The sequence below is a fragment of the Meleagris gallopavo genome, chromosome 19 (genome assembly GCF_905368555.1).
Source record: "Meleagris gallopavo chromosome 19, MGAL_WU_HG_1.1, whole genome shotgun sequence".
Lineage (NCBI taxonomy): Eukaryota > Metazoa > Chordata > Aves > Galliformes > Phasianidae > Meleagris > Meleagris gallopavo.
The window spans coordinates 6,059,941-6,085,862 of record NC_139422.1 but is presented as its reverse complement, the minus strand read 5'-3'; the positions used below and the strand labels follow the sequence as shown (position 1 = coordinate 6,085,862).

The window sequence follows — 25,922 nt, the reverse complement described above, 5'->3', positions numbered from 1 at the left end:
AGAGCTTAAGCCAGGCTCAGTGGCCAGGCTTTTTGCTTGGCTGCAACAACAGTGAATGAAATGATTTAGCTGTGGCTCACACTCCCTGCAGCATGGGGTGACTCAGGTAGAGCGCGGGCATACTTGAGCCTGCAGGACTTTATTTTTAGATGTCTGAATCACTGTCATGCCTGTATCCACATAGAGCTGTTAGACGAGGGGGGATGCCCCCGGACCCCATATTAAGTCATGTTTGGTGAGCACAGATTCCCTTGCAACCTTTGTGTTTCCTGTGTTCTGAGCTGCTTACTGAAGTGATGCAGAATCTATGCCCTGTTTCTGGATTTGTTTTTTCAGTTTAAAATGAGATGCTTAGCTAGCAGCCTCAGTGGTTTTTATGTATGGAGCGGGGTGAGCACGGAGCACAGCAGTCCTGTTGATGTTGGAGGCTGCTTGACTCTTGTGTTGTTTTAGTGCTGTTGGCACAGGGGAGCTACGAGTCGTGTTACCAGTGTCGTAATCCCATTAGTTCTCTCGGGCTTGCAGGGCTGTGCAAAATCAGTACTTAAATAGGAAATTACCAGAGACTCACCAGATGCTGCACAAAGGTTTGCTCATGATTTGGTAAATGGCAGCATTTCTGCTTGTGGGTTGATAGGGAACCAAAGTGCTGGAGTGGCTCCTTCAGATAAAGCAGAGCAGAAGTCCTGATTGCTGCTTATCAATATATTATGCTGTATTTTTCAAAAGAAGTCTCAAAGCTAGCTGTGATCTGCTGGGAGAAACTGAACTTGGCTAGCAAAGTTCTGCTGCTCTAAGTTCCCTCTTGGTTTGATTAATTGTAGCTTTGTCTCCTTTTTTTTGTTTTCCTCCTGTAAATCTGTTGGGTAGCATTGCAGAAACATTTTCAGCAGGGATTCCATGTTTGTCTGCATTCAAAGTGATTCCTCTGTTCTGAAATATTTGAGGCTAAAAGAGGTCCAGGAGGTCACCCTATTATCTGCTCTGACCGTGCTGGTTTGTGTAGTGCATCTTTTCTTCCTCACAACCCGAAGATTTGCTTCCAAACATGAAACTGGAAGAAAGAAGATCTGTACTACTAATGCACCATAAAATTAACATTGTTGACTTATCCAACCCTCTTTGCCACTGTTGGGAAATGTGGCTGTATCGATAAGTTGCCCTATGTGCCTCCCAGTTCCCTTGCAGGCGCTATGAGCTCTTTCCACATGAGGTTGCTGCAGCTGGAGATGTCTCATTCATGGTTGCCTAAAAAAAAAAATAAAAAAAAATCTAAATAAAAATGTGCTCTCTGACAAATAAAAATGTTTTGCTTCCTCTGGAGGCCCCAGAGGGCGGCATAAAAAATAATGAAGCCTGTGAGTCACTGAGCAGAGCCTGGCCAGCTGAGAGCGAACTGAGCCTCCCTTCTCCATAGAAGTTTGTGTGCTGTCATTGCACATCATTAATGCTCGCTGGTTTATGCTCATTCACTGTAATGTTGCCAAAATAGAAAAAGGGCAGTCGGTCTTTCTGCTTCCAAATGCTGGCTGCTTCCAAGGTGACGTGATGTTAAAGGAAAAGTTTCCTCAGAGCTCAGGAACCGTTGTTTGATCCTCAGTTGCCCCTCCTCTGCCGTTTTCCTCCGAAATCTGGCGGCTGTCCTGGCAAACATTCCCTGGAGAGGGCCTTGGTGCTCAGAGCCAGCCCCACCTAAGGTACAAAGGTTAGGGTGGGCGAGCTTCCTGCTCGACATGGGACCCTCCCTTTTCTTTCCCCAGCCCAGTTTTTTTGTTTGTTTGTTTCTGGGTGAATTCTCATTGCTTCAGTCTCTGTGGGTGATGACAAGGTTGAGAAGAGCAAACTCGCTCAGGTAGAAGTGGTGGGTCTGAGGCTTCTGCAGCATGCCCGTAACACACTCAGGAGTCTGGAAGGAATATTCTCTTTGTCCTCTGTGTGTTCAGGACAGCAGCTCATCCTTCGGAGAGCGTGCAGCATCATGCGAGTGCTACACATCAGCATCTTTAGATGCTAAACCATCCCTAGGGCTTCTGGAGAAAGAGGGCATGAAATGCAGCAGAAAGCCATGTCAAGGAGAGCTGAGTTGGGCATGGCAGGCGTGAAAGCAGAGAACATAGATGGAGTTCTCCTTTTCTGTTCCTTTAATCCTCCGTGGATCTCCAGTAATACTCCTGTAATATCTTGACGGATCTGTGCCTTGCAGAACGTTTTGTGATTGTCATCAGATGCCCTCCTGAACCCATCTGCCCGTTCTGATGTAACTATCCTCTCATTTTTCTGACAGCAGAATTGGGTCCAGAGGACCAAGAGCAGCAGCCCCATTGCTGTTGCTTCCTTTGCAGTGTGTTGCAGCACCCAATGGGCAGGCTCAGCAGAAAGGTCCTTTTGAACTATATCTCATTATTTTCCCCTTTTGCTTCTGAACCCTTAAAGACCCTGTCAGCAAGGGTTTAGTTGAAGCCTTGCAACTTGCCTTTTGTCTTCCGCAAATGATCAAGCTATGCCCCGGGGAACAAATGCCATTTTAATGGGCATTGTTGTGTAATTCATTACATAAGTCACCTCTGTGTTCAAAGGACTCGTGGCACAAATGGCAGGAGCAGTTGATTAAAAATGTGCACCATAGCTTCATTATGACATGGGGAGAAATGTCTGTTATTTTTAATCTGGTAGCTTTTAAATGTCTGCATCCATCACAGACCCAAATGGCCTTTAAAAGGGGCTGTTGTGGATAAGATTTTTGACGTCTTCATTCTTTGTAACAAGCCTTGAGAATCAGTTCAAGCTGCAAAATGAACTTTAGCCCCTTTTTTTTAAGGCTTTCTCTCTCTAAAGCAGCAGGGTTGCTGCGTGTGAACACGTACAGAATGGGAGAGGACGGAGGGTTTCATTTTTCAGGTGTGGGATAGAAAAGATGCTGTATTCTGAAGCTTCAGAAAAAAAAGTGCATTTTCATTTTTGATGGATATGATGCAAACACTGGCCAAGTTGAACGGTCAAATAGTGCATGGCTGTGCCTGTCACTGAGCAGCACACAAACATCTCCGCAAGCCCAGGAGCAGACATGGGGGTTTCTTCTCTCTCCGAAGGTTCCCTCAGCTGAGGGTGGGAAATGGCCTGCTGTCTGCTCTGAGCTCTGCACAGTGCTGAGCTTTCACTTTGACTTCAGAGTGAGCAGTATGCTGCCAGGCTAGGCTACTGGAATTCACCAGCATGTGTGTTTTGACTTTAGTTTCTAGTGGTTTTTTGAACCAGAGTGGAAAACAACCATTTCTCTATGCTAGTAGTGCTGCAGACGCAGGGCTCTGACTTGCTGGCTTTCCCCTAAGCAGTCTAGTATCTTCAACACAGGCACACAAACCAGTTATCAGCCTTTCTTTGTGCCTCTTACTCCTGTCTGGTTTGCAGTCCGCAGTTCTTTCCTCATCACACCCAACTTTGCCAGCACCCTGCGAGCAGCAGGGCCGTGTTGTGGGGCTGGGCTGTGGGCCTGCAGTGCGGCCAGCAGCAGGGCCTTCAGTGCACAGCCTAAAGGAGGTTCCTGAGGTCGGTGTGTGGTCAGAGCCCAGGCACGTGCTGACCTGGGGGAGATGGGCTTCATGCGAGACCGTGACTCAACAGCTGGAGCGTGTTCAAACACAACAGCACAGGAGCCTTTTTAATAGGGGAATGGAACTGGCTGTGAAGCGGGTGATGTATGAAAGCTTCCAGTCAGGAACTGAGAAACGCAAATCCATGGTAAGGTAATTTGGAAGGGATTTTTTCTTTTTCCGGTGGTGTGCAGCAGCAAGGCATCCAGACGGGTGAAATAGGAGGGGATGGGAAGTTCCTTTGTGACAGAAGTGCTTTGATACAACAGCGTCTTTTTTCCCCATTCCAGTTGAAATCACTACATCCAGCTTCTTCCCCTGCCTTTTCCCATTCATCTTATTAATTTGGATTCTGTAGAAGTGTATATGCAGGTACCCCACTTCGGTCCTCAGAGAGAAGGAGAAGCTCGGGAGGCTGGTGCTGTTATTCAGTGAAACTCTGCCAATTCCTCATCAATAGGAGGAGGGAGTAATTTGATAGAACAGTCTCTGATGGGCAGATTCCCAAGCTCAGGAACAGCCTCAATACTGTGTTAAGGAGTCTGGTTACAGCAGACAGGCAGGAAGGTGCAGAGGGACAGGATAAGTGTTTGGAGCTCTGTCGTGGCTCTGTTTTCTTCTCTGTGTACATTATCAAATTATTTGATCAGTGAAGGCATGCTGTGCTGTTTGAACTTTTAACTGGACAGACGTAGCATGCTATATACTTGAATGAGTACTGGATGAAGAAAGTGAGCTTTTAAAAGCAGAGGTAACCGACCTAAGCAGCCTTGCACAGCTGTGCTTTTTATAGGCAGGTTTTAGTCTGTAAAAGCTTTGGTCGCTTGCAGCTTTGATGTAAAATGCCTTCCTATCTCGGTGCAACTTCTTTGAGACCACTTCATCCGAATTCATTACTATGCAAACTCTGTTTATAATGCTTGCCTGGTAACCCTAAAGCCTATCATGCTGAATGTCTATTGGCACTCAGTGAATATCATAGAATCCTTAGAGTTGGAAGGGACCTTTAAAGGTCATCTAGTCCAATATAATCACAGCAGCTCCACAGCTTGACTCATGAATATTGGGAGGGGGACCAGGGTTTGCAGTGTGATTTTTATGTTTGGAAATGGAGAGATTCTGCACCTGAATCATTGACTGACTCTGTGCTCTGTTTAGACAAGTTGCTTCACCTTCATAGATGTGCCAAACAAAGTTAAGACCCAACTGTTTAAGGATGATGCGCTTGCAACATGCTTGGAAAAAGATGAGAGCTATTTTAAGTGCCAAGTGCAACTGAGTCTGAGAGAATGAGTTTGTGACTCATTTGGTTAACTACAGATGCATCAGAAACTTACGAGCGGATGAGATCTGGAAAATGCTTATTGTAGTTGTAAGGACAGTAATAAAAAGCTGCACGAATGTGTGGTTGTCAAAGTAGGTCTTAGCGGGGTTGCTCAAACAATAACCTTTATTTCTGCATCTGGCAGCTGTTTTACTTCGGTAGTACTATTTTGAGGAGTTCCCATTCTGCTTCCAGTTGTTCCTTTCCTGGCTCTGCAGTCTCTATTCTCTCAGAGTGCTGCCCTGCAAATGATTCAGCATTTGATGTGATGGAAGGGGAAGAAGGTGAAGGGCAGTGGGTAGGCTGGAGGCAGTAGTGAAGGGGATCTGCTGTTGGCAGAAGAATAGATTTCCCCATGGGTAAGACATTGTTCTGAAGCTGCTGGCCGTGCACCCACTGCTGAGCAAAGTTGGGTAGAGATGGCTGATGGGAGGAGGAAATGGAAATTGCAGTCTTCTGAAACCTTCCTGCTTTCTTGCCTCTACAAGGCTAAATTATCACTGTAAACAAGCTAGGAGCAAGGGTTTTTTCCCCCTCAGACAAACAGTTTGGAGCTTGCTGCTGCACATGGAGAAGCCAGGCATAATTTGTTGCTGCTACCGTAATTTTCCTGTAGATTAATTATTTTAACTGTTCGCCAGTCCTTTCCAAAATGAAGTCTGAGCTATGACTTCTCTCAGCCTGCATATCTACACGTGTATGAAAGTTCTCCCATCATGTACCAAACAGTTACCTTTTTATGGTGTACGAGGGCAGCCAGGCACTGTTTTCAGTGGTGACCTTCAACACTGTGGAGCCGGAGAGGTTTTAAAGGTTTGGAGATCCCCCTGTGGATGTAAAGCAATGACGTAAATTGTTGCTAAGTTGGGGTGCCAGCTGCTACCAGTGATTCCTCAGAGTCCACCTGATACCTCTGGGTTTATCTGCAGTGACCAGTGTTTGTAGTGCCTCCCTCCCCAGTGCGTTGAAGAAGACTCTATACTGCAAAGAGAGCTTTGAGAACCCTGTAAGTGGGGAACGGGTCTGCAGCCACACAAGATGAGAATTGAGGCTTCCATTAATAGGGTGCCTGCAAAATTTCTGATCCAGAGGACCTAACTAACTGGAGTTTTGGCTCCAGTGAGGGTGTTAATAGCAGGGTCTTAATGCCCTGCCTGGTAAAAGTTGAAGGGGAGACAGCCATGAGGGGGGACCAGCAGAGGTTCCCTCGGGTTGTGGTTAGGTGATTTCTGGGTATTAGGAGTGGTGATCACACTGCAGTGTGGTATTTAGCTTCGGGGTGCTAGATTTGACTCAGCGGCATTTTCTAATTGCAGTCTGCATGCTAACGAGGTGGTGCAGAGCTGCACGTGGGGACTGGGTCCTTCTGACTCATTGCAGCCAGTGCAGCCAATTCCCAAATAACGTAAAAGAAAAATGAAACGTACAGCAGAACTGCTTACTCCTCTTGATAAGGTAGTTAAAGGTAAGTTCAGTGTCTTTGGCTGAAGTATTTTGGTCACTAGAGAAGCAGTTCAAACCTTCATTTATGAAAGTACTGTTTGCTTAAAATACATTCTAAATTGCTTTCAAGGCAGCGTAGTTTTATCTAGCTTGGTGGATAAACAGAAAAAGACATCTTTCACCAGTGAGTTTGCATGTAGCATGACTGCAAACCTTTGAGACTTCTTTTAGATCATCAGAAAACTTTGAAAAGGCAAGCTTTTCGAAAGGACTGAGTGGTTCAGTAACAAACCTTCTTTGGGGATGCACCAATATTGAAGCTGTCCCCTCTACCCATATGGTCTGTGTTGGTACATTTGGCGTGTAATCTGCTGTGAATGGCTAGGACTGGTACTTCTCTTCAGATAATTCATGCAGCCCCAACCAAAGGCAATGCTGCCAAGTGAGCAGCCTGTGAAGGGCAGTAGATCAGACTGTGTTTTTCTGTCCTGGGCACCTGCTTGACCCCAGCAAGACACAAGCAAGGCTCAGGAACCCAGATTCCTTCCCTGCTCTGAGAACAAGCCACTTCATCCCCTTGACTTTATTTCCTTGGGTGCAAGAGAGGGATGGTGGTTACATCCTTCATAAAGTACTTTCGGATTTGCTGGGGCTGAGTGCTTTTAAGAAATGTGTTTTTCCTTTTCTCTACAAGGCACAGAGGAATAGGATCCTGCTGTTCCTGCCTTGGCACTTCAGTATTTCTGCCTCCGAGGGGAAGCTGGAAATGATGGTCATATTGCGGTTGCAAACATAATAGAGAGTCACATTTATTTTTTTTAATCCTGTTCCACTCAACAAATTGACATGGTTGCAATGTTTTTCATAGGCTGGTTTCCAGATAATGCTGTAGCTCAACTTCCCTGTTTTCAGCCAGTTTATTCTAACCTTGTAATGCTTTTCTGTGTCCTTCTAGATTCTGAGCGTTCCCATCTCTCCTCGTTCACTATGAAGTTGAAGGGCAAGTTTCATTCACCAAAAATAAAGAGAACTCCTTCCAAGAAGGGAAAGCAAGCTGACCTGACAGTGAAAACACCAGAGAAGTCAGCGAACAAAGTAAGCAAATAAAGAGCATCCTCTATTAGTCTCACTGGTTTCTTGCTTTCTCTTACTCAGGTTTTTAAAATCTACAGCTCTGCTTTCAGTCTGTGACTTGGTCCTATGCAGAATTCTGCAGATATGTCAGGGAACATCAGGATGCTTTATGGTTAGTTTTAAACTGTGTTATGTAGTGTACAATAAGAGATGTATTTTCTTTTTGAGTTGCTGATGAGGCCTCCTTCCATCATTGTTTAAATATCTCATTACAGAATGTAGTTTAATGCCTGATACATCTTCCCAACATGCACACCCTGTGATTATGCTTACAGCTTCCACTTTACTGCTTGGATTTGGGGTGTGATCTTCTTAAAAATCCAAAACCCTGGCTAGCAAATCCTTGAAGCTCATCCAAAGATGTGCTCAATCTCTGATGATGTCAGCAGGGAGAGTCAAGCAGATGCCTTCAAGGAGCAGCTGATTCCAGCACACCATTCCTCACATCCAGTGCACTTCAGTCCCTGTAAGAGCTGAGCTCACCACTCCTTCCCACCACAAACACACATCAAAGTGTTATCTCTTCTGTTGTTATGGCCTGATTATGTAGAATAGAGGCTATCTCTGTAACAGTACTGTTGCAATACATTTTCAAGTACATACTAAGCCAAAAGTTAAGAACAGCTGAGGTTACTTGTGATAATTCAGAGTCTTTCCCAGTTGTTGTTGAAAGCCTCCAATGTGCAGTGCCAGACGTGCAAACTTTTTGGATTATCTGCTCTGAGGATTGCTGTGCTGTTACTGTGAGCAGTCAGCAAGGTACAGCTATCTTACACTGTGTGATGTGCTTAGCATCCAGGGAAGCGGCTGCGGAACTTCATGGTTCTGCCCTATCATACAGGAAAGGATGAGGCTGTAGTTTCTTTCTGCAGGAGGCAACAGATAGCTTTCCAGGGAGCTGAGCACATTGCCCTGCATGCATACCAGACTGCTGCCAGAAGTCTGAGAGCACTCTCTGAAGGCTTTTAGTTCCAGCAGTGTTTGAAGATGGTAAGTTAAGATCAATTCAGAGGCATATCTTGTAGAACGTACTTTTGCTCTAAAAATGCATTGGACCATTTTACTGGGAAGTTTTCTCCCAGTGTTATTTTTACTGATTGATTCACTGAAACGCATGTAGAAAATGCAGAAGTCTTTCCTTTAAATTGATGTGTGACCACAAATGAAAGAAATTATAAAATGAAGAGCTGTTTCCAAATTGCTGTTCTGTAGCAAATACATAGTAGCATTTTTTTATGTACCGAATGGGATTTTTTTAATTGGAAATCAAAACACTTGAAATCATTGTTATTATTGTAGACAATTATTTCAGCTGTATACATTTTGTACTGTGAAATATTGATTTCGGGTATTGTCCTTCTCTAATTTAATAGCCACAGTCCAGCTAATCAATTAGTTGGAAATAGCTCATCAGCTTAGTGTGGAGGGGAGTGGAGAAGAGGATGTGCCTGAACTGTCACCAGGGTCCCTCTCTGGAACACAGAGATGTCTTGACAAATAAGAGATTTTGTGTCAGAAGACACACTTGCTATACTAAATAATCCTTTCCTCCCTCTCAAGTTCTAGGTGCCATTTTTATACTCTTGAAGTAGATAATCACTCTACAGCAGAAATAGCCATACTACAAATTAGTGTAAGATTGCTGCATGTAACCTGAAGGTTGTGCTCAATGTGCATGCTCATCTTCTTCCCTTTTATACCTGGATGTGACAAAAATATATTTCAGAGCCTGTTTCTGTGCTGGGCCATCTTTGATTCTAATGCGAGGACATACTGTAGTGTCCTTCAACACTGCTGTTGCAGAGTTAGGACAGAATTTTTACTGATAAACTTGTTACTGCTTCTGTAAGCGATTGCATGGCCCTCTGTAACCCATCTGCATTTCATATGTGATGCATTTGTAATGATTGTTTTAAGGGAAACCTTTCAAATTCATGCAAAAATAAATATATGTGTCAAGTAGGCCGGAAAGTGGAGAGGAGATGCTGTGTTGCCTGAATGATCTGCTCTAATGCCCATCTGGGACATTGTTGAAGCAAGTGGTAGCACTGCTTCAGTAGCTCCTGCAGCTACAGATCTGCTCCAACACAGGGGGATAAAGCCATGGGGGCAAGTTCATCTCTGCTGAGGAATTCAATGAGAGATTACTTCCAAGTCTTCTCTCCAGCCCAGAAAGATTCTATCCTATGTTTGCTTTGGCTTTAGGGACACACTGAAAAAAAACCTCCAGGCTCGTAGCAACGACTGACACTTATGTATTTGAGCTCTGTACCAGAACCTGCCATTCTTGCAGGACACGCAGGCTTTTTTTGTGTATGTTTGTGTGTCTGTACTCTCACATAGATACGAGCTCTTCAGACCTGAGAAAGAGATGCATAAAAGGTGCTCTCCTAGGGTTCTTTCCCAATGAGCTAGCAGGGAAGTCATGGAAAAAAGAGCTGTGTCCCAAATAGCATCTGGTGGCTGATGTGCATGCCTTGGTGTGCTCAGTGGAAAGCTTTGTGTTTCCGCGTGTCAATCCCAGGCCCATCCCTCCTGTGTCCAGGAGAGTGTTTAAGCTATTAAGTCACAAGCCTTTCTACAGGAAACAGTTGTTGAATGAGTACATAAACATTAATCAAAGCAGGAACTGCAATCTGCATTATTTCACTTCTGTTTGAGGGCTCTGACCACAGGCCATAGGCATGCCGCTTCAGGACGTCCAGCCTCCCTCATCCCTGAAATCTGTAATCGTTTCACATGAAGTGCCTCTCCATAGCTGGAATGGGCTGTGCAGTGGTGAGGGTGAATGCCTGAAGAATGGGAAATGTGTTTTTTGAGATCAGTGAGTTGCCGGGATGCTCCTCAATAGTGAAGTTCAGTGACTGTGGGTGGGCTGTGAAGCAGGAATGGAAAGGGCCCAGCCAGCAGCTTTGTCTGAAGGGGAGGCAGCAGCAGAGCTCGGGACTTCCCAGATGAGATGGAAATGACAGAGTGGATTTGGACTTAGGCTTCAAAAGTCAGAGCTAGGTGGGACTTGGCACTCTTTTTATGGATCTGGCCCCTGGTTACTAACCAGTGCTGCCTGTAAAATGTTCTTCCTGAAGCCTTTTGGGCTGCTGGCCTGATTTTGTAAAAAAGCAGCAGTTCAACTGCTGACAAGAGTATGGGGAGCTCACAATGCCCATAGGTCATTAATTCTTGAAGCTGAATTTACTGAAGAGATAATGGATGAAACCTGACTCTGCTAAGCTCTCTGCTCCTTTCTAGCAATGTTCAGTAGTTAATTTAAATCTCACTTAGGAACTACTTGTGGCATTAAAAGTCCTCCAGGCATACTCTGTTAAACTTTTTTTTTTTAAATAGCCCTGTCCAGAATGCCATTAGGATGTCATATATCACTTCTGAATTTCCTTTCCTCACTTTGATGATGGCACAGAAGTTGGTGGCAACAACTCAGCTGTATGCCAATGAATTGTTCCCTTCTGCAACATTCATTCACTGATGCCAAAACTTAGCTTTCATGGTCTGTCCCTATGGAAGGTGTGTGGTTCCCTTGACCCAGCACCATCACAGAATGAATTAGGTTGCAGATTCCTCTTCAGGTAAGTAAAAGTAACTTTTCCCTTTAAAATCCCAATGTTATAACATTTCTCTCACTTTTTCCTCTTCTTCAGAACGTATCATGGCTAGAGGAGAAGGAGAAGGAGGTCGTCAGTGCACTGCGCTACTTTAAGACGATTGTGGACAAAATGGCAATTGATAAGAAAGTATTAGAGATGCTGCCAGGCTCAGCAAGTAAAGTGCTGGAAGCCATCCTGCCCCTGGTGCAAACTGACCCACGCATCCAACAAAGGTAGCTTTCCTTCTTGGGTTTTGGAGCTGTGGCAGACCAGCAGGCTCCTCAGCTTCTTTCTTTTCTGTGTATTATGTGGCATGTGAGTTGGAAAACGATACAGTAACAAATAGATTGACTGCCATTTTTATTAAGTGGTGGATAATTTTCAAGCACAACTTAAAAACAAACTCCATGCTGTGAAGAAGTCTGTGCTATGGAAAGATAAAACAACTTAGAATGGTTTTAGAGAGGAGGAAGGAGTGATTCTTAGCATAAACGTAAACATTTGTCATTTACTGATTCTCTTCAGATTCTCTACTATTTTTGAAGTCCACAACGGGATCCTAAAAGCTAACAAATTCCAGGAGTTTCTGCCTGAAAAGGAACTTGTCTTCAGAGTAATCTCTTTCTGCATTCAATTCATCCATACTGATAAAAGTCAGCCTGCACTGTTAGTTGGTTGTTAGTTTTTTATTTTATTTTACTGGAGCAGATACAGAACAGAAATAAACAAATGTACTTCAGTAGATCAGCCAGTCGAAGTTCATTCCTGTGTGCTCTCCACAGACTGATTATAGGTTTGCTCTGATGCCTGCTGTATTACATTTAAGCCAATTTGAAGGCAGAAAAGATGTAGAAATTGGCCAAAGCAAAGCTTGACATCCACTGAAAGAGTCTGTGGTGTCATCAAGCCACAGAGATCTGACTGCCTGCTGTTTATAGGTGATGGAGAAATTGATTAAAAAAAAAAAGCAAACAAATATCATTGAACAATAAGGAATAAGCAAAGCTATGACACATGCAAAATAAGACAGAGAAATGCACACATATATTTTTATAATTGTTTTTGCTGAATCGTGCTGGTTTTTGCTTGGTTCCTGTTTTCCCAGTAAGTATCTCCAAAACTTTTGTTTTTGAGATGTTCAGTGCAATTGTGCTGCAAGGAAGGTTTATGGTACGGTCAAGACAGCTGTAGGGTGCCAATATTTTATTAACAGAGATGTTTAGTGCTGTCTGGTTCCAATACATAGGGCATGCTTTTATCTGATAGCACAAAAGGAAGGAGACAATGGGTGAGTACCAAAGCTGTGACTGAGACAGGGGGGCTGCAATTCAGGTTGGGTTTGTGGAAGTACAAAGAGCAATAGCTGTTAGAATTGGAGTATTCATCAGGCTTCTGGATTCAGGCACAAAAGTTTCTTCCGTTGCTATCAGGTTTCCTGCAGTCATTAAATTCCTGACAAGCACCTGCTTTCACTTAGTGAAAGAGAGAACAAACTTTCCTGTTACATCAGGAGAACATGTAAAATGTCAGCAAATATTTTTAGGATAGAAAATGTCATCTTTGTAGTCGCTTGCTTTGATTTGTGTATCCGCTGGGTGATCTTTCCTTCCAAGAATATATTGGAAATAAATATCAGCTAAGTGGTCTTCAGCAGCAGTATTTCAAATGGCTCTATTCTTCACATTCCTTGTACCTTTTCCCTTAGAAGTGAGGCAATATAACCTTGACAGTTGGATATCCACATTTAGCCTGTAAGCAGAATTTTTGTAGTCAGTAGTCAGTGGCATCTTCCTTACTTAGTGATGAATCTCTCATTCTGGACTGCAGCACAGATCCCTTGTGTATGTTCTGCCTTGTTTGGCTTTGCAGAGAAAAAGGGGATTTGTCATTCTCTAAAAGCCATGTCCTTTCATGACTACATATGCACTTTATTTATTTGAGTAGTGGCAGGACACAAAGGGGTGCTTTTGATGGTAAATCCCCCTCAAGAAAAGAGAGCAAGACTTGTGTCAGTGTGGAAGAAAGCCCTACAATTACTGTTGGACTCCTTTTTGCTTTAGGGGGAGGGTTTGCATCGAGGAAAAAAGTAATTAAATCTAGCACAAAATAGGCTTTCAATTACTGCCTCCTTAGAAGGAAGCAGACCGAAGATTAATCACAAAGAAATCAAAGCCAGAGAAAGAGATGGAAGAGGACCCTATTTAGGAAATATCTCCTACTAAGTTAATTTCATTTAAAATTAGAACAAATGGCGAGCACTGTGCTTATAAAACAAACAAACGAAGAAGCCCTTGCTGCTGTCTGTATCCCTCTGGCTGTAAGCTGACAGTAGTTGTATCCCTGGTTCTGCAAACAGCTCTCACCTAAATAATCTCATTCCAGTTTGTGGGTTTGGTGCTCTTCTCACAGATAATGAAATGACTGGAGTTAAGCCAGTGTCAAATGGGTGCCAGAGAGAAATGGGAGGATTCAGAACGCTCGTATCTGTGATGATGGCAAGATTGCACCTTCTCTTATCTCTTTATGGTTTTGATGCAGTTTGAAATTGATTTAATTTTACAAAGAATTGCCATCAGCAGTACTGTTAACACACCTTGTTTAGTAATGAAGTGTTTTCAGAGCGGCCAGGAAAGTGCCTCTGAGCACTGTTGTTACAGTTAACTTTTATTTAGAGTTGTCGTCCTTCCAAATTTCGTTTCTTTTCCTTCAGAACAATAGCTTGGATTCTGGTTCTCATTAAAAGCAAAACAAAACAACACCCTTCCTCTTCCAAACCTGAAATTCATTCAGCTCAGATTTTGTAAAGAAGTGGGTTTTAATTGCTTGTTTTCAGGCATTACAAGCAGTGGGAAAATTATTTGTAAAGGAATGATGCAGTCAGCTTGCAGTTATGTAGAACGTTTTCTGAGGGGAGTTAAGAAGGAAATCATAGATAGCACTGAAATAATATCAATTAGACATAAATGCAGGATACGGTAGTTACCTTTGAAGTTGAGGCATAGGATGGGGGTGTGGATTAGAAGGGAAAGAGCATTCTTCTTAGCATTGCTATGTTAGCTTGCAGCTCAGATTATTAGCTTGTTGTACTTTCATGCTGTTGTTCCATTTGGCTCTAAAGAACAGGAGAGCAACTGCAGCAGAACTGGAAGCCCAGGCTTTGTCACCTGCTGAACACAAATCATGAATGTCAGAATGAAAAGGAGAACCATAACAGTGGATAGTGTCAAAATAATTTTAACAGGGTGGAATGCACTTTAGATCGTGCTCTCTCTAGTAGCATTTGATAATATCTCCGTAATTGATTTTTTTTTTTTTTTTTTCCTTTTTTCTTGACTATTTCCTTCACTGCCATCCAGTTCTGCCATCTCATCCTGCTACAGCCGTGTGTACCAGAGCCTGGCCAATCTCATTCGCTGGTCTGATCAAGTGATGCTGGAAGGTGTGAATTCTGAGGACAAAGAGATGGTGACAACTGTTAAAGATGTCATAAAAGCTGTTCTGGATGGAGTTAAGGTACGTGAGGCAAGTTATAGAAAGCATACAAGTCTGTATTCTAGAAAAGATCTAGCTGAAAGTCAGAAGCTTTTAAGTGCTGGTAAGTCCTGCTCTTTCAGTAATAGTGTAATGTAATAAAAAGTGTAATGGTCCTGCTTGGTGTACTTGTTAAAGACCAACATTAATGATTTGGCTATTAGTGTGCACTTCTAAATGTTCACCCTGGCATTTGGATGGATTGCCCAAAGCAGTAAATCTTAATTGAGCATTGTATTAAATTTTCAGCAGGTAATTCCCATTCTCTTCATCTCCTATGCAGATTACAGGTCTGAGTTTGGAAAAATGGAAAAGCTTCCTGTCAATTCCCATAGAGAATCAAAGATTCCAGCTTCGTCTTTTAGCATGAATGTCAAAGTGTTTGTCAGTGATACATCAGCACTTTCAGCAGTCAGGTTAGGGTGTGGGACAGCTGATGAGCTAAGCTCAGTTTTCTGAAGATTAATTTTTTTGTAACTAATGGGAACATTGAATGGAAACCTTTGTGAGACACGCTTATACAATTCCCTCCCTGCACCACCCAGGAAAAGCTGTTGGCTTTCCTTCTGTGTCCCAGTAAGTTTTTGGTACTCATTATTTGTGACCATTTTCCAGACTTGTCTCTCTGCTGAAGGCCACAGAGGCCGTGCATTCAGCTTCCCAGTACTGGAGTTAAAAGTTTTCTTGATCTGGACAGAGAGACTGTCATATCTCCTAGGAATCTTATTTTGAATACTGTAGGGAAGGTTGAGTATCTTTAACAAGGGCTGAACTGGCAGAGCAGTGTTTAGTTCAAGTACAGCAGGAAATTTAGATTTTTAAGAGCTGGAGCAGGTTCTTCAACTGGATGACTGTGTCAGGAAATGGCATCTTTGTCTGTACTCAAAGTCCATTTAGTTTTTATTATCTGGAATTGAATGTGAAAATCCAATGAATATCCCAAGCTTTGACTATCGTGCTTTCAGGAATTTTGATATGTTATTTGCGTGCTTTGAATATCTCTGTAATGTTGCTCAAATACAGATATTAAATCCTAGTGTGACTTATCAATCCTTTAAAACAAATATCTTTGAAAGAAAACATTTCCATCACCTAAAGTGGACAGATTTTCTAGGATTATTTTGCACAATATGCCCTTTAACTTTAAGCTCCAGATTTGAGAAGTAAAGCGGGTATTAAGTTTGCACAGCAGGATGGAGAAGAGTTCAGCATTAAGTCTCAGCTTCTGTGAGTGTTGCAATTCAGCAGCCATTTGCAGCACATGAAAATCTGCACTCTTGACTGCTGAGCAGAAGTAGCCTGATAAACAATGTGAGAGTTCACCCTGTTATCACCTAATGAATCTACAGTCCCATGTTATCACTAGATCCAGGTTACAGTTGCATGAAATTTGGGACACCTACTGTCCTTTCACTTCAAACAAGGTTTAAGCACCTGATACCAGTTGTTTCCCAACCAAAGCAGTGTGCATGGGTGGATGGATGGATGGATAGAAGGTCGTGGATGTCTGCTAAGCCAGCCTAGGCTGGAAGCGGTGCAGGCATAGCTGTGCAGTGCTAAGCCTGAGCTGTTAACCTCACTGAGCTGTATCAGTCTCCTCTTGCTGCTAGACTGCAAGTTATTTTGGCCTTTCAGTTGGAGCTGGCTTATGTCTGGTCAGTTTGGAACACAGTGAGAGCAGATGTGGGGCCGTCTGGGTAGAAGTGAACGTCTGCCCACCAAGACTCAGTGTTTGGAAGTGATTTGTACTCATCTCCTCCTGCATAGCAAGGAAGGTTTATTTTAGAAGGGCCAAGCCAGCCTTCAGGTCTGGAAGCAGAACTGAGAAGCTGGACACTTCTCTGCTGTGGAGAGCCTTTTTTGTTTTTTTGGCAGATCACACAAGATCCACTTCCACATTTCAGTGTTTACTTCCCCCTTTATTTTCAGAATTGAGGACAAACCACTTGCTTGTTCACTTGTGCTGTATGCTGTTTTGATCTCAGGTTTTAGTGCCTTGCCAGCTGTATATAAAGGGAAAAAAAAAAATCTTTGTTTTGATTACATAACTTCTTAAAAATCCATCTCATCTTGGAATTTCCAGTTTGCTGATGCAGTGTAAGTTTGTGGAGAGGCTTTAATTATCTCTAATTACTGCTGCAGGAATCTCTTTACTTGCTGATAAGGAACAGCATAATGTGCATCTGGCTTAGTTGCATGCTGATTACCTCTGTGTGTACATTGAAGATCTTGGTTTGATTCTCAAACACTCGTTCTCATTCTGGGGCTAGTGGAGAGGAGAAAAAGACAAGATTCAGGGAGTCGAGAGCTTTTGTGCTTTTGCTAATCGAGGTACTTCTCAGCAGATGCCGTGTGTCTTGTCTGTCTGTCCCAGATAGGAACATCTTCGTAGTGTTAGCCCAGATGGCCATCTGTATGTGCTGTGCTTGTGCACTCTTATCCTTCCCCATGTGTGAGCTTCTTTAAAGCTGAGCATTTTGTTGTGTATTTGGTGGGTCTCTGCAAATCATTTTTGTGCCCAAAGTCATACCAAGAATGTAAGTATATATATTACGATATAATGATGTAATGGCCAAGTCAAAATCAGTTGTGATGTGCACTTGGACTTGTTGAAATGGGTTGCGGTTTCCATCCTTTACACATCCGGGGTGCTACTTTATTCTCTTTGTGATTATTGTATTGGAAGAGGAAATGACCGCTTCTGACCTCAGCAGACACAGACGTGAAGATGATACTGGAATGATGACGTTGTATTTCAAACTGCTAATAAATAAAATTGATCCCATATAATTTCCTTTGCATAACATGCTGGGAAGCCAATAGTGTCAGGAAGCACTGCCAGTTCTGTGGCCTAACTGTGGAGAGGACACGTGTTTGTATCTGTGAGCAGCAGATCTATTTGTTGGCCTCAGACATCCATAAAAAGTTCTCTCCATCCTTCTGGAACGAGTGATTGTTGCTTTGACTGCTGGCAGACTTGGAGTTCAGGATTATCGTGCACTTATCTCTATCTACCGCCTTATCTGCCTACAGCAGATATGCTGTAATAGTTCCCTGAATGATGAAGACTTTCTTTGCTAACCAGTTAAAAGATGGCTCCGGGGGGAGCAGGTCTTTTAATAAAGGTGTTCACTATTTAATTTCTTGTTGGATGTCTTTCAGAAACCAACCTTTTGAAACAAATACATGACACGCACTTGTTCGTGAACTATAAAGCAGTGATATAACTCTTCTACTGGCCAACTGAAATACTTCATGCAAAAAGCATTTATGTACTTGTATTTATGTATGTAAAGTCAACTTGATATTATCTAGGGCATTACGGGGACTGGAACATATTTGTGATGAAAGAGGAAGCACAGCAAAAAGAAATGTATGTGGGTTTGTGCAGAATCCCCATAGGGCTACAGTTTGTGAACTTAGATATGGCTGAACTGCTGCTGGGTGCATGCTGCTCCCTTACCACCTCATTTGTGTGGCTCTCCACTGAGCTTACACCCAGCTCAGCTCACTGCCCATGTCAGCATTAACCCCTAAGTGGGTACCCAAAAGTTTATTGCAGTAGAATCCTGTTCAGTTTTAGCATGTTTGGGTGCAACATTATGCATGTAATGATTCTTTTCTTTCTCCTTCTCTCCCCTCCATCCACCAGGAGCTGGTCAAACTCACGATTGAAAAGCAGGAGCATCCCTCTCCCACAAGCCCTGTTAAACCCAGCTTACCAGCATGTAAATCTGATAGGTGGGTCTCTTACAAACATTTCTTGTGAGTGCCAGTCCAGTATAGTAGCTTGATGTGAGGTAATTTCTGGTTACTGACTGATAGTTGGGTTAAAGTAGTGAGTTGTTTTCCACAGCGGGAGTGTTGTGTTCTTCATGTAACCTTATGCATTACAGTGGCATTACTCCAAGAGAACTATATGCAGTGGTAGAGAAGATACCAAAATCTGGCAATGAAACATCACTTGGCTATGACATGTCCACATATTATTCTGTGTATGCTTCTAATTTTACTTGCAGATGTGAATTCTTCCTTCTGCTGTACGTTTCTCTTATTGCATATGATTTAAAATATATATTAATCTGTCAGCGTGCTGCGTTCTGACTGCATTTTGTGACCTTCAATCTGTCTTTTGCTTGTTACAGCCCATCAGAACTTCCCCTGACAGACCGAGAAATGGAGATCCTGAGCAAAACAACTAATATGACTCAATCAAATGAGCTACTGACAGACTCCATGGATGAAGAGGTTGCACCTCCTAAACCCCCTCTGCCTTGCATTCGTGTGGCAGAAAACAGGTAATGCTGGCCAGCCAGCTGGCTGAAGAGTGGCAGTGGCTCTTAGCATCTTGTTTGTTATACGTTCTTGTCAAAATGGGTACATGAGGTCACAGGGGTTAGTGATGCGTCTGAATTTCCAGTCCTCCTGAGTAATCCTTCCCAGCTCCTGGAAGCTGTTTATGACTTCATGTTCTTTCTGTCTTGTTCTGAGCACTACCCTTCATTGTCTGTGTTTTCCTTTCCTGTTTTTTTTCCCCATGAGAGGATGGTACAGTGCCTGAGACTTTCCTATAGAGGCACTGCATAAATGCATTAAAGCTTTTATTTAAGACTACGTAAATACACACCATATTCTGTACAACTCTGCACAGCAGTATCCTGTGCTGCTTTAGTTGTGTGTGTACTGTTGTATCCAAAGGAAAATGCTTTGTTAAACTCAGTTGGCAATTGTCAACATGTTCTGCACATCCAGGTGGCTCTACATTGGTTGTCAAACTAAGAGTGAAAGGAGCTACTACTGTGTGAAAAAGCTCTTTTATTTAGTTGTACTTACCCAGTTCTGTGAGTAACCACATGAAAGTTTCTATGTTCTATTTTGGAAGGAAGAGAAAACCTCCACTTTACAGCTTTTTGGTGTGTGTATGGTGTTTTTCTCCTTTAGTACGGGTGCTAATAGATGGTGTGAAAATGCTTATCATGAGCTCATTTGAAAATGCAGCATCAGGGGGACTGTGGCTGGCAGAAAAACACCACTTTTCTGGGTATTTTATGAATTCTCATGGGCTATATATTTATAAAAAAAATCCTCTTACCTTCCAGGAGCAGAATATGTGTGCTCTTGGAAACTTCACAAACTTGATGGTAGCCAGAATTGTCAGTAGAAGCAAAACTTAAATACACAGTGGTTAAAATCTCAGTGGTTACTACTACTGGGTGTATGATAATGTATCTACAACTGATGAATGCCACTACTTGGGCCCATGCAGCATGTATGCGTGTGACAGTCTTGTTGCTTCAAGGAAAACGGCACAGAGAATTTTCCTGTCTTGTATGTTGCTTCAGCTTTGAAACCCCTCTCAAACCTAAAAAAAGTTTGAAGAGGAGGAATGAGAAATTTCTGTGAACTGAAACTTTGCTCAGGTCAACCAAAACATTTAATTTGGACTTCCACCACTTTTATATAAAAATAATTGCTGTGCTAATTAGTTTCATTAAAAATAATTTTTAAAGCAGCAATTATTTTTGTTTCTGAAATACTGAGTCTTCTCCAAGCTTAAAAAAATACATCACTGAACAGGACCTTTCCTGTGAGAGTGGTGTTAACTCAGTATTTGGTAGGGTATTCTCTTTGTTGAATAGCTCCGGGTCAGCTTTGGATGTGAGCTTTTTGATCCTGGCAAGTCAGAGGCTACCTGAAAAACAAGCCCCTGAAGCCTCTAAAAGTCTTTTTGGTGGTAATGGAAGCATCAATACCTGTTGTGTCTTGCAGTCCTCCTCCAGCCTTGCCCCCTAAAAAACGGCAGTCGGCGCCTTCCCCAACCAGAGTGGCAGTTGTGGCCCCCATGAGTCGAGCCACCAGTGGATCCAGTTTGCCCGTTGGAATCAACAGACAGGTAATGGCATAACCCCTTTGTGAAATCCAAAGGAAATGTCCTGCAGAAAAGCTCAGGGAAATCCTATGTTTTTCCATTTCCAGTTTAACATGTCAATTAACCTAAGCAGTAGTTTAAGCATCTGCTCTGACTGCTGCTGGTGCTTTGGGGAAGTTTTCTGGTACAACTGCAGAAAACTTGTGACAGTGTGTACTAGTTAGTCTCTTGTGCTAACGTGGAGTTTACAAGACTGTAAATTGTTTTGCTTTACACCTTCAGGAACTTACTGACTCAGCAGTGAGAACTCGAATTGTGCACCAAAATCAAATCTTGCTCTCAGTCCCCAGAGCTCTGACTTAGGGAGCCTCTGCTGTCAGTTGGCTGACCCAGATAAAGCTGTGGTGGTTTTGCAGTTACTGGTGCAATCTCATTTAGATTGATTTGCAGGGATTGGAATACCTGTGAGGTTCACTTGCAGCTTGATGAGCTTCAGGTAATTTCTGAAATTGAAACGTAGCCAGTAGGCACCAAAAGCTGACGTCAGCTGTATCCCATTATCACCTGTTTACCCTTTGCATGCACAAAACTAACCAAATATTTAATAAAGCCCCAATTACTTAATGAGAATTTTTGCCTTCTAGTTGCCCAGTGCAAATGTCAACAGCTGGTGACATCCGCTGTGGATCACAGCATGCCCTGGCCTCCAGCAGTGCATGCAGGGCTCCTTCTGGGGGCTGCTCTGCTATGTGCCCTTTACTCAGTGGGAAGCTTTCTGGCTTCCTTGTGGGCTTGTCTAACCGGGGAGGGCTAGCAGCACTGATCTGCTCCCTTCCTAGTTTTCTTACAGTAGCTGCAAGGTGTATGTTCCTTCAGCTGTATCTTATTACTAGGGAGCTGCTGAGAATGATGGTAATTTGTTGTTTTGGTTGTTTGGGGCTTTTTTTTTTTGCTTCAGGATTTTGATGTTGACTGCTATGCCCAGAGAAGGTTGTCAGGTGGCAGCCACTCCTACGGGGGGGAATCTCCTCGCCTCTCACCGTGCAGCAGCATTGGCAAACTCAGCAAGTCCGATGAGCAGCTCTCTTCTCTGGACCGTGACAGTGGTCAGTGCTCCCGCAACACAAGCTGTGAAACATTAGGTGAGCTGGGCTGGGCCAGGACTGCTGCAGGAACCCTCATCACCCTCGTTTGGGAGCTGTCGTAGCTGTGTTGCAGAAGTAAATGGATTGTGCTTGCAACTGTCGTCTTGTAGTTACTGCAGGCAGTTCGATGCGAAATGATATCCTGTCAGATAGGAAAAAGCCCAGGGGAATATGTTTCCCTAGCTAGAGATGATTGTGTTCAAACTCAATTCAGCTCTCAAGTGGAGTGTTTTGTTGGTTTCAGCCTTTTGTGCAGACATCAGTAGGAAATAGCAGCACTGTTAGGCTTAAGTGATGTTTCCAGGTACTAGAAAATAAAACAAAAATACAAATGTGAAATATTGCAATTAACTACCCATTGAATTTTTATTTGTTTGCTAGTGTAAAAATATGAGTTTTAAGCATGGATTTTACAGAAAATAGAGCAAGATAGTCCCGGCTGCAAGAAAGTTCCACTCTTATTACATGAACTGATTAGTTAACTGGGGGAATGAGATGGGCAGAACTGAGAAGGGCTGAACAGTAAAAGAGAAAAACTAATGACTGACTCTTCTTTTCTCTTTTTTTAACCAGATCAATCAGATCACTATGACCCAGACTATGAATTCTTGCAGCAGGACCTCTCGAATGCTGATCAGATACCTCAACAGGTGCCAGGTATCCTCAGCCCCTTGCCAGAGTCCCTGGGTGAATCTGGCTCCCCTTTCCATGGACACGCTTTCCAGCTCCCACAGGGCAGCTCTTCTCCACTGGAGTTCTGCAGCGTCTCGGGAGCTGTGCAGCCAACAGAGACCCCTCCAGCTTTACCAGAAAAGAAGAGGAGAAGCGCAGCCTCTCAGACTTCAGACTCAGGCTGCAGGGTCTCATATGAGAGACACCCTTCACAATATGACAACATCTCAGAGGATGATATGCAGAACGCAGGGTCTCTCTCATCAGTACCCTGCACGCCATTTGCTCCTATTTTGCCCTTCCAACAAGGAAACTCTTCAGCACCAGTCGAATTCATTGCTGATTTTGCTGCTCCAGATTCTAACAGTGACCCAGAGAAGCCACCACCTCTGCCGGAGAAGAAAAACAAACACAGTAAGCAAGATCTTGTGTTTGGGTTTTACTTTTACCTTTCTCTTTTCTTCTGTTTACCATGCTTCTGATGACCACTGAGTTATGGTGACCCCAAGGTAATGCCTTTGGGCTAAGTATTGAAATTGCTCATGGTCGGTATCAGACGTGAAAGGAAAATGCCAGTCCTTTGGTGGCCAGGGAACCCAGAATGGGGCAGGCCCAGGAGAGGTGGCAACATTCGGCATCTTCATTACTGTAGTGAGAACATTTTATTTCGGTTTGCACAAGTGTGAAGCTTTGAGCCACTCTTCCAAGTTTTCCTGGATCGTTTTCCCTTTTCGTGTCCATTCTATCTCCCCCATGTTTATGAGTATTTGCCCAGAAGAAGAGAATGGGGTACTCTCCAAGAGCTCAGGAAGAAGGCTACTTTTCTGTCCAAAACTGAGGGTTGCCAGTGCAGTTATTTGACAATAGGAACATAGTCCTCGCATAGCTGTGCAGGGCAGCACTATTAACCTTGTGCCCAGTACTGTTTTGCTACAGGATCTCATTTCCTGAGTGCCTGAGAATTTCCCACATCATTAAAATGACCAGCCTCTAAATGCAAAGACTCTCCATTCCCAGCCAGACTCCTGGCACATCAGTGCTGACTGCAATTCAAGCTTTCATGACCTTATTTTGATTTCCTTAATGTTCATGGCTGAAAATATGTGAAACCTCTTGCAAGAGGACAGACATACTGATCTGTCAAGGAAGGCTGTGAACTTTACAGTGGGATATGTTACTTTACCAGTCACTGGCTAGCTTTGCAGTTGCATGGCGAAGTAGTGTATAATAGGTCTGGATGAGCACCATTAAGCTGTATGGCTTGCAGCTCAAGTGAAGAGCTGATTTGAAGGTTATGAGTTGACCTTCTGACTCATTGCCACAATTAGTAGTGCTTTCACTGGGAAAAGGTGTGAAATTGGTATCCTGTGCAGGGGGATCTGTGCTCTGTCCATGCCTATGTAGTTTTCTATGCTAGACACTTTTGTTTTTAAGTGCATTGACAGAAATCATCTCCTCTATGCCTCAGTGATTCCTCCAGGTTTGTAACCCTCCAGGATTTTAATCAAATTACCTGAAATTGAAGGTCAGGTTAAAGTAGTCTCATTCAGCATCCCCATACACTGAAAATCACTTGTCCCTCTCTGGTAAGCAAATACTAAGATATACTGAAAGCAACCAAAAAGGAGCTCAGATGTTGATTTGCAGATGGCAGAATGGAAATAAACACTGGCGTTTGCATTGGTTTGGTTTTTATGGCTCCTGAGGTTCAAAATACTTGGATTCAGTGTAAACTGCAAGGGAATGAGATACAGCAAGGAGTTTCTGTAGGTCAGGCTCCTGTGAGCTCTGCATCTGAATGATGAGGACTGGATGCAGGTGATGTTAAGCCATGCAGTCTGGAGTGGAAGTGGGGAAATGAACAACTGTACTTGCAAACAGCTTTAGTGGGAGTGGTGCTGGGATAGGTCCTGGGTAGGAGACAGTGTGATGGTTGAAGGAGAGACCTAAGATATTTACTTCTCTCTTTAAGCCCCATCTCTTTGTTTTCTCTTGCTATATGAGATGTCAAAGAATTACTTAAAAACAGTTTTAGATGCCAGCTTCTCTTTTGCTGTCCATGCACACTTCTAACCTAAGTGGCAAAGCCTTGTATGTGAGCTTTCTTTGATGTTAGAATAGAGTTAACTGTCATCTGGCACTATCAGAAGATGTCAGAGGATTGATCAGATTGCATTGTTAGGAATGGGAGAACGTGTTGCCTGATGTATTGACAGCTCCACGGGTTTGATTAAACATCCTTGCTGCAAAGCCTGCAGTAGAGTACTTGGGCTAATACCTGACTGCTGCAAATTTATAATGGCTTCTTTTTTGACACTAAGAACTTGTTTCGTATGCTTTACTCCACGGTGTATCACACTGCAGATCTGTGGTTGTTAGCTTTCCTTTTGTTTTCGACACAAAAAGGGCAGTGAAACACTGTGTGGTAGTGCCCAGGATTTTTTGGCCCAGGGACTGACACACGTGGACCCTCATGTGTAACCACGTAGATGAGGCAGAGCTGCTTCCACAGCCCCAGCACACTTCTGTGACCCCAAAGAGATGCATGAATGTATTAGAAAGGTCCAGAGCTGTTGCAGAGATGACTTGGTTGTAGTGCCTTTGTTGTGGGTCATCTTTTGGTAGCTGTCAGGAAATGTTGCAGCTGATACTTTGATCTTTTATAAATAATATATAGTGAATCTTCCTTGAGTTAACCGTGTGTTTTGCTGTGATCTGTGCTCAGAGGGACCTCCAAGAGTTGACATCTCTATAATTTAAACAGGGGAGTGATAAACCTTTTAAATGGGCATGAGTTACTGTTCCTCTACTGTGTTAAGGGCAAATTACTCCAGACATCTGCTTGAGCATGAGCGTCGTACTCCTGCTGTACAAGACATGGGCAGGGAACAGCTTCTGCCATGAAGAGCCTGAAGTCAGAAATAGCAAGATCTGCCCCCAGCCAGCTTGCAAACCAGTGGTGAGGCACTTATGTTTCCTTCCCTGTCAGTGGGAACAAAATGCAGCCTGGTGCCCTGTAAGCAGCCGGTATTCAACTGCAGGATCCACGCTGAGGGCAGTCTGGGCTTAGCCGGCATATAATGGGAGCTCTTTGAAAAACAGCTCTCCTCCCAGAGGTGACAGCAGAGACTGGCTTGTTCGACCTTGACTTCTCCAGTGAGTTGACGTGTGGTGCAGCTTGAGAATTTCCATTACTTTGGCTCTTGCTTATGCACATGAATCCAGTGCTGTTGTGTGGGGCTGGCTGTAACACAGGCAGCACCAGGAGTTTGGCTCAGACCTGCGATGGCTTTTCTTCATCAGATACTACCGTGCCTTACTGGTATTGCAGATATACCTTGTTGCTGATAATGTTCCAAGAATCCCTTGCAGACCCCAGGAACTGCTGGTCTGAGGCTGGAGGGCTCCCACAGCACTGCTGGCCGACTCCTGCTGCAGCGTGAGCAGCACCTGTGATTTTCATCGTTTTCATCATGCAGAGCTGATATGTGCTAGAAATCCCTGAGCAGCTTCCGCTCCTTCAGAAATGACAGCCACAGCGCTGGGAGCAGATTGCAGGGAAGATGTTCCTTGCCACAGACAGAGATTTTTTAATTTTTTGATTTTTTTCTC

At 43.4% G+C, this 25,922-nt stretch overlaps 1 protein-coding gene across 15 annotated transcripts in view; it reads left to right on the top strand.

Annotated features, from left to right (window-relative positions):
• The window catches only part of RAPGEF1 (Rap guanine nucleotide exchange factor 1), a 76,685-nt gene that overhangs the window by 20,971 nt on the left and 29,792 nt on the right, over positions 1–25,922 (top strand). For 14 of the 15 annotated variants that reach the window (XM_085239272.1, XM_085239273.1, XM_085239282.1 and 11 more), the window contains 8 exons: positions 7,313–7,452; positions 11,148–11,326; positions 14,450–14,606; positions 18,277–18,365; positions 18,770–18,922; positions 20,394–20,517; positions 21,452–21,635; positions 22,212–22,724. In XM_085239272.1, the coding sequence (XP_085095398.1) occupies positions 7,313–7,452; positions 11,148–11,326; positions 14,450–14,606; positions 18,277–18,365; positions 18,770–18,922; positions 20,394–20,517; positions 21,452–21,635; positions 22,212–22,724 (1,539 nt within the window). Of the gene's footprint in view, positions 1–6,315; positions 6,380–7,312; positions 7,453–11,147; positions 11,327–14,449; positions 14,607–18,276; positions 18,366–18,769; positions 18,923–20,393; positions 20,518–21,451; positions 21,636–22,211; positions 22,725–25,922 lie in introns of those variants that run through there. The other variant, XM_085239269.1, reaches the window with a different exon arrangement.